The 9060-nt window shown below is 40.6% G+C and overlaps 1 protein-coding gene across 2 annotated transcripts; it reads left to right on the forward strand.

Moving 5' to 3' along the window:
* Nucleotides 1-1450: 1450 nt before the first annotated feature.
* Nucleotides 1451-8119, forward strand: LOC113125715 (carboxypeptidase Z-like). 2 transcript variants are annotated; one of them, XM_026299368.1, is made up of 11 exons: nucleotides 1451-1853; nucleotides 2337-2366; nucleotides 3024-3398; nucleotides 4573-4800; nucleotides 4898-5127; nucleotides 5329-5496; nucleotides 5646-5804; nucleotides 6144-6279; nucleotides 6466-6605; nucleotides 6804-6903; nucleotides 7443-8119. In XM_026299368.1, exons 1-11 carry the CDS (start codon nucleotides 1772-1774, stop codon nucleotides 7799-7801), a joined length of 2007 nt encoding a protein of 668 aa, XP_026155153.1. In that variant the 5' UTR covers nucleotides 1451-1771; the 3' UTR covers nucleotides 7802-8119. The 2 variants fall into 2 exon arrangements, with proteins under 2 accessions (XP_026155153.1, XP_026155154.1); XM_026299369.1 differs by having other exon boundaries at nucleotides 4576-4800.
* Nucleotides 8120-9060: the final 941 nt, after the last annotated feature.

The following is a 9060-nucleotide window of genomic DNA, read 5'->3' on the forward strand; positions in this document are numbered from 1 at the left end:
TGAACCAGCAGCACCTCTGAATTCAAACCGTTCATACTAAAAGCAGCTCAGGGCTGTACTGAAGCCAGGCCTTGACTACATTAAAGCATCCTTCTAATTAACCCCAATCATCAGGAACTGATAAAGGAGAAACTGGTAATTAAAACTGCTCAAATGGAAAATGTATGCATGGGAAAGTAGTTATTTCACAGCTGCTTTAGTTCAAAAGGGCAAAATAGTGAACTCAGTGAGAAAAAGTGTCCAAAGTTTCCTGAAAAAAGTTTCAATTGTGTCAATCTGCTTCTGAAGCTTTATTGTCTATAATGAGGCATCTGCTTATGATCATGTGTGGTTAAATTATAAATGTGTAAATAAGCCAGAGGAAAATATTAAAGACCTCAATCCCCAGCACTCCAGTCCACAGAAAAAATAAGTGCAAAGTATTTCAATGCAGAAAAAAAGAGACAAAACAAAACTATGCTGAGCTGAATAATGAAATGACATATATACCGTAGCATTACAGATGGAGCTGAAGGATACAACAGTATTTCTCCTTTAACTCTAACGTGCACCATCCAAAACTCTCTCCCATCATTACAGAAGCCTGAGCTCACTCTTGAGATACTCTATCCAGCCGTGAACCCAGGGGTCCTGTGCCTGCCTGCCTGCCTGCCTGCATGATGAATGATCATGCTTCCCATTATGCTAATTTAGACCGGCTCAGCTTGAAGCAGAGAGGGCCCTATAATTAGCTGAATGAGTAAAACAAGTTCACTTAGAAAATGGACGTAGCCATGACAAAACTTTGCTCTGTGATACTCTCCAGGATGAATTTCATTATGTTTGAAAAAGCTACTGAGACACCCACAGACAGACTTTAAGACAATGGGCCCCTGGGCACAGATATGCAAAAGGCCCCCCATCTCTGTAGGAGTAAGAGTAACCACATGATTTGTAATCAGCTTGTGTCTTCTCATAGTTTGTTTTGGATATTTACATTTTGAATGACTTTGCATCATTTTGCACCTAGTTTTACTTTTTCTTAGTTGCTTTGCAAGTATTTTTGTTCTTTGTGGTTTTTAGTCGTGTTTTGTAGTCAATTGATTGACCTCCCAAAGAAAGGTTGACCGTCCCTATATAATTGTCTAGTCTAGGGGACCTCTGACCCCCTTAGGACCCTGGGCCTCTGCTCAGTTGGCCTGCTCAGTAATCCATCCATGGGGACATCTTACAATGTAGAGACTCAGGCGGTGACCTCGGCCCCCAGTTGGTTTAGTTACTAATAAAAGGATATGAGCGTTTCACAGTGAAAGAAGTAAAGAGGGTAACACTGGCACAAATAAACTGTGTGTGTTACAGGTTTTTAGGTTTATGCTGATCGATCAAGAGGCACCTGTGATGTCAGTCATTAAAAACACCTGGCGTGCAGCCTATTGGCTAAACAGAGTCATGTGACTGAAGAAGACGCACGATGAGTTCATTTCTACATTGTAGAGAAAAAGAAAACTCCCTGGCACGAAAAGTTTGCAACTAAACTCGAATGTGAGGGAAGAAGAAACGTTTGTCTGCACTTCCGTTTTATTTGAGGTCACATTTTCAGGAGCAAGCCCCCAGTTCACCTCAGAGCCGTCGCCTCTGTAACTCGATAGTTGACCGTATTGTGTGTAATAAAGTCGCTCTAAGGAAAGTTGAGAGGGAATTTTCTGCAGACTCGGGGAATTCAAACACGCACACCCTGGGCCTGAGCGTGTGAGGTGCCACATCGAAAACATCAGAGCAGGAGTATCGGAAAATGAGCATCATGCTGCTGATCCTGCTGCAGTTTCTTCTGCTTGTTTCGTCTGCTCCTCCTCGGTGTGACCCAAGATTTCGAGGTAAAGCTTTTCTTCTTTGCGTGGCGGTGACATACTTTATTCTTATACGTGCGTCCGGACCTGCTGCGTAAATGGGACGTCTTTGGCATCTTTCTCTGCACTTTTATAGACCAAGAAACGGACTGTGATGCATTAAAAATGGTGCAAAACGCTTATATGAGTCTTTTAGACTTAAAGCAGCAACAAAAAGATTATCCACATGATTGGATGGTAGTCTTGTCTGATCTTATTAATGCTGTGGTTGAAACTGTTTTCACATGAACCTGTAGAAAATATGGAAACTCTATAGTGACTTCGTTATCCTTTAGGCAGACAGACTGACAGACACAGACATAGACAGACAGAGACAGAGAAAGCTGCTGAAGCAGGACTTGAGCTTGATCACCAGTGTTTTAGAGGCCACATTAAGACTTTAATAGAAACCACTCTGCCATCTAGTGTCTGACACAGTGTCAGCTAATGACATACTGATGTGTCTTCCAGGACTGTGCAAGCCAAAAGTGGAAGAAAAACGTAAGTAGCCTTGGGCTTGGAGGAAGAGCAGTGTCATGCATGGGCTGTCTGTCATCCGGCTGACCTCATGTCTCAGCAGCTGATCACATCCCTGGATTGTTTGGTTCATAAATGGAAGATTTTCCTTCTTTTCATGTTAAAACCATCCATTTTTGTGGCGTCTGTGACTGCAGAAAGTCCGGACCCTAAAGTCACCCCACCCTCCCTGACATGTCAACTGCCTGTACATTTCTATCCCTGTGGATTTGGCTTGAGTCAGTGTTTTTAACAACAAAAAGGATGAGATCATAAGTCACACTGGGTGTAGACTTGATGGAATCTGGCCCCGAAGTCATAAAACCATCAAGTGTATTTTTAGATGATCAATGGCACTATGAAATATTCAAATTCTAATTTCCAGAGATAATAGAAATATTTGGGAGCAGATGATTGAAGACAATAGAGTGAGGCTCATGATTAAGCATGTGACAGATGGAGATACATGTCCCGATCCTTAATATGACTGATAAAGTTAAAATTAATATTGCCTATTGGTGATTACTGCTCTCTAATGTGTTCTGAACTTTTCATACTTTTGCTTGTCTTATCTGAATAATTATTTGAATTAATAAATGCTCCTATATCAGCATTTAATTGTTTAGTTTGTTTAAACTTCAGCCAAATGCACAGATGTCTTCCTGTCCTACTGCGAGGACATGCCCTACACTCAGACCATGTTCCCAAACACCCTGGGCCACAAGACCCGTGAAGATGCCGAGGCTGGTGCCGAGTACCTCCTCCTGAGTGTGGTGGAGTCCCTGCTCGGCGGAGAGTGCAACCCTGACATTCGCATGCTGGGCTGCTCTGTGTTGGCCCCGCGATGCGAGAAGGCGACGGTGCTGAAGCCCTGTCGCAGCACCTGTGAGGCGGTGCACAAAAGATGCAGCCATGCTTTTGAGGAAATACAGATGGCTTGGCCTTACTTCCTGGACTGTGATCGCTTTTTTGTCAGTGAACAAGAGGGCTGCTATGACCCACTAGAGGGCATCAGAGGTGAGAAACCAATATAATACCTGTTATTGTGACCTTAGTTTCACTACTTGTTGATTTTTAAAATTTTGGCTTTGCCCACTTTCTTTTGATTTGAAGGAGAAGCACAAGTGTAGTAATATATTTTCTGCAGCATCTGGTTAGCAGACATGCTCATGTGGTTCACCTCAAAATGAAATCCAACTTGGATGCCTTATTTCCCCACATAAACCCTCACTTACTGGGTGTTTTTATTAGTGTTAACAGCAACTTAATGCGCCACAAATAGGCAAACAGTGTCTGACAATATTCTCTGAGGACTGTTGTAAATTAAAAAAGTAAGAAAACAAACTTTTCCAAAATATACATATATTTATATATATAAAAAAAGAGGCATGCTGCTGCTGATCATGTGTGTGAGCCATATGAGAGCATGAACAGCTTGAACCTCTCCACAGACACATCATTTTCGAGTTTTGTCATAAAAGTCTTAAGGTTTATCTGAATCGTCTTAACCTGTAGCACTGAATTAAAGTGTCCCACTGTTTATTTTCCTGCAAAGTAGAATGTGGTTCAGATGTCTGGCAGCATGTTTGAGCGCAGAAATTGTTTCCATGTGCATATTAATTTCAAACTGATGTCCTTTTTCCTGTTTTGATATCATGTGACCTTGAGCCCTTCACACAGCAATGCTGTCCGGTGTTTCTTGTTCAGATTCCAACATCCCAGAAGCAAAAAAACATCAACATATTTTCTGTTGGAGGTGCTACACACAGCATACGTACCTCCTGCATACGCATACGTGTATATATATCTATATCTATATATATATCTATATATATATAGATATATATAGATATATATATATATCTATATATATATATATATATGTGTATATATATATATATAGATATATATATATATATATATGTATATACATATATATATATATATATATATATATATATATATATATATATATATATATATATATATATATATGTATATATATATATATATATATATATATATATATACACGAATCGTTTACATATCTTTGTAAAAGCAGAATAACTCACTATGGCTATAACTCCATGTATGTGTTCATCAGTGACGTATCAGATTTCATCCTGTTTACCCTGGAATAGCAATGGAAATGACATTAATCAAAACTGATCGGACGTGTTTATCTTTACAGCAGACGAGGATGCAGAAGCCATTAGCAGCATGGAAGTTCTTCCTGCTGAGGACCCTGCTGCCAAGATGCAGTTCACCTATCACTCCAACGCTCAGATGATCAACATCTTGAAGAAAACCGAGGAACAGTGCTCCGACATCGCCAGAACCTACAGCATCGGCCGCAGCATTGAAGGCAGGGAGCTGCTCGTGATCGAGTTCTCAAACAATCCTGGCCAACATGAACTGCGTAAGTAAAGCTTGTCACAGTCTGTGAATATACACTAGTCTGCATGCTCTTTTATTATCAGGTCAGAGCAGTGATTCTAAAGTGTGACCCTCTGCAGTCGAGCCAGAGATGAAGTACATTGGCAACATGCATGGAAATGAAGTCCTGGGCCGCCAGCTGCTGATCTACTTGGCTCAGTACCTGTGCTCAGAGTATCAGCTGGGTAACGAGCGCATCCAGACCCTCATCAACACCACCCGCATCCATATTCTGCCCTCCATGAACCCTGATGGGTACGAGGTGGCCGTCTCTGGAGCCCAGGACAATAACTATGGTGATGATGAGGAGGTCAGTTCACTATGGTTACATTCATAAACTAGAAACAACTGTGCACTTTATTTTCTCACAACTAAACTATTAGTTTAAAAATAATTGACATATTGATGAATTATGAAAATAGGTAGGAAAATTATTTAATCGTAGGACAAAAATGTGATTCAAATATTAGATAGAGACACAAAGTAAATTAAATATCAATATTTGTCATAGTCACAGGGTCACTTGTATGACACATGGACCATTGGTCGAAACAATGCCCAGAACATCGACCTGAACAGAAACTTCCCTGATTTGACTTCCATCGTTTACAACCGACGCAGACAAAAGGGCTACCACACCGACCACATCCCAATCCCAGACTATTACTGGTTTGGTAAGGTACAGTATGAATCTAATCCATATACTGTATGTCAGAAATGATATGTTATGGTTTAATAGGTGAAATTGCTTAGGAAGCTTTTTGAAATTGAATAAACTTGATTTGTTTCATTTTTTTGGTCCAAATCATTCTTAATACTGCAATCCAGGTTGCACCCGAGACCTACGCAGTCATGAAATGGATCCGCTCCATCCCGTTTGTGCTCTCTGCCAGCTTCCATGGGGGGGACCTAGTGGTATCCTACCCCTATGATCTGTCCAAACACCCAATGGGGCACAACCTGTTGTCCCCAACACCGGATGATCAGGTGAACGAGCTCCATCGAACATTTCTAGGGTAGAAAAATATTGGTTCAAATTTCTACTTGCCAGTAAAAGTGCAAGACTGAAAAATAAAAGACAGTTTCAAATATGTAAAGACAAATATTATCATGATACTGTGTATTTTCAAAATAAATTTCAGTTATTGTCAGGAAACAAGTCACAGATTACAAAAACATAAAACTGATCACAAAAATTGATCACATGATCAATAAAAATGTTTCTAGAATTGCATAAATTCATCAATAACGAACAGTGATTCTGTTTTCATCTGTACCCAAACAGGTTAAAAAAGAGACAAAAATAACACACCACTTATTTTGTAGGTTTTCAAGTTCCTTGCAAAAATATACGCAAACACCCACGAAACAATGTCCAATGAAAACGCATGGTGTGGATCGTCTCGTACTCACAGTCAGAAAGGAATCATTAATGGAGCACAGTGGTACAGCATCAGAGGCAGTGAGTAAAAAAAAATCATTCCTCAAAAGTTGCTCAGCCATCCAAAACTCTGACTCTGCCACTGGAGGTCACTGTAAGACCAGTTACTGTAGAAAACTACAGAACCACTGAAGAGGTGGAGGGGAGGGGTCAGCACAGTTTCTCTGGGGTTTCTGCATAAAACAGTTTTGTCTCGTCTTTGCTCAGGTATGCAAGACTTCAACTATCTTCATACCAACTGTCTTGAGGTGACTGTGGAGCTGGGTTGTGAAAAATTCCCTCCTGAAGAGGAACTGTTGAACGCCTGGCATGAAAACCACGAAGCTTTGATCGCATTTATTGAAACAGTTAAGAGCAAGTCTGTGTTTCCTGACATATTGGCATTTGTGTGCATGCGAGGGACACCCAAACAATAAGTGAGATAAATGAAACCCAGAGTTGGTCTACTCTCTGTCATTAATGAATTGACTTAAAGTTGGTTTTGTTGAAATATGTTGAAATATGAATCCATGGACATGCAATGATGTGTCTGTAAATTTCCTCAGGCTCATCGAGGAATCAAAGGCATCGTCAAAGACGAGGAGGGGAATGGAATCAAAGGTGCACGGATATCAGTCCGAGGAATACGACATGATATTACCACAGGTAATAACTTTTAGTATTAATTCTTTTATGAAAATGTTAAAGGTTACTTTTTGTGTCACACTTCCATAAAGCCAGTAAACAAACTTCTAGTCCTCTTACCTGTCCACAAAAAATGCATTTCCCACAATGCAGTGCAGTAGCAGTTTGTCACACTAGTGTATGGGTTACTACAATTACTATATTCTGACATGGAAATAGCTTTCATGCCAATATCCAAATCATGAATACAATCTAGGAAACAGAATTTTCCCAAATCTTCAATATGTTTAACTGGAAGTGCCTGAAAACCTAAAAACAGACATTACGTCAGTCCACCACTCATGTTAATTGAACCCAGATTTATTGGATCCAGTGCAACATTCTTAAGTGCACTGGATTTTTAACTCTCACACAACCAGCAATTTTTCAAAAATCTAAATCTTTCAAGCTACAAAAATCATCGCTTAAGTAAATTAGTAGAGTGACTATTTAAACAACCGATTCCTGCTCAGAGAAAGGTTTTATAAAATCATACACTCAACATAATCCTCCCTGCCCAGCTGAAGGTGGAGACTACTGGCGCCTCCTCACTCCTGGTGTCCACATCATGACAGCCTCCGCCCCAGGCTACACCAGAGCCATGAAGAAAGTCCACCTGCCCCTTCGCATGCTGACGGCAGGCCGAGTGGACTTTGTGCTGCAGAAAGCTGCTCTTGAGCTGGACATGGAGGAGGAAGCAGACACCATCCTGTCCATGGGCAGCTACGACCGCTTTGATCCCTTCAACCAATACGAGCGCTACACCCTGATGGCTGATTTGAGCCAGAACCGCGAGGAGCGAGCAGAGAAGCCCTGGTGGTGGAACTACTTTGTCCAGCCTGGTGTACCAACCCCCACCTGGCTGCTAAAACACTATTAAGCTTTAATAAGAGAAGGGAAAGAGAAGTTTCTCTTTATATAGTATACTCACAAGCCAGGCTATAGCAAAACATGTGCTGATTTTTATTGTCACAGCAGAAAAGTGTACAGCTAGCTGGCTGGCCTTCACAATAGCTTTCACGCTTTACTTGGTGTGTTCATGAAATTATAACGTAAGCACCTTTAATCCACAGTTACCAGTGGATTTACTGCAGGCTTTGCCCTGACAATCAAACAGCTTCACTATACAACCATAAAATACAAGGTTGTTAAAGATTTACATATGTGTTTTACAGCATAAATAAAGAACTTTCATGTTGAACGGTGTCATTCCTTCCTGCTACCCCTAACTGCACTTTTATTAGAAAAAAGTTGAAAAATATCTAGTGTAATGGAAGCATGTGGCCAGTAGGGGGCAGGCTAAATCAACTTACTACTAACAGCGTCTAGTTTGAATCTCCTACCCATTGGAACAGGCAGACTAGCGGTGTGCAGGTGTGCTCCAGAATAATGCTGAGTCAGGGTATTGTTAAAGTGCTTCCTGATTGCTTTCATTAGTCAGCAGAATGGGCTGTTTGTTTTTCAGTTGTTGCTGTTTATTTAATGCAGCTAAATAACCAACTGGTTTACTGTATGATGAGTTATGAGAATCCCAATAATCATCATACAACCTATCAATTATGTTTGTTGTTTTTACCACATTATTTTATGTTTTTGTGCACTTCCAGCTGTCAGTTTGATTTTGTTTGCCTTAAATGCTTGCTGCTGCAGAAACTTTACTGCAGGCTTTGACATGTAAAAGCTTCTGATACTCTTGTGTCCTTAAAACCATAAAATCTATGGACAGACGAGAGTGAAAGGAAGATAAATATTAATAAAAAGAGCGGTGGACCAACATGAATGCACTGTGCCATGGAAAAGTAGTAATTAAGGACGGAACAGGAAGAAGAAACACTGGGCGTGATTGTCCTGCTGCAAGCAAACTAGAAGATCTGTTTGAGATTACAGAGAACATAAAAGGATGAAGGCAAACGTCACCACAAGAAACTCACATAGAAAAGCACCAATTGAGCACAACAATGAGAATGAATACCAAACAGAGAGATGCATGCAAGAGTGCTGCCAGCCTGGGGTCTGGTGAAGTGCTATATCTTATGAACAAAACAACTCTAAGAATAATCATGGAAGATCATGAAAGAAACATGGGAAAAGCAAATTACCCCCCAGATAAAGGTCGAGGAGTACTGTTACAGATTCATG

The sequence above is a fragment of the Mastacembelus armatus genome, chromosome 18 (genome assembly GCF_900324485.2).
Source record: "Mastacembelus armatus chromosome 18, fMasArm1.2, whole genome shotgun sequence".
In the NCBI taxonomy this organism is placed as follows: domain Eukaryota; kingdom Metazoa; phylum Chordata; class Actinopteri; order Synbranchiformes; family Mastacembelidae; genus Mastacembelus; species Mastacembelus armatus.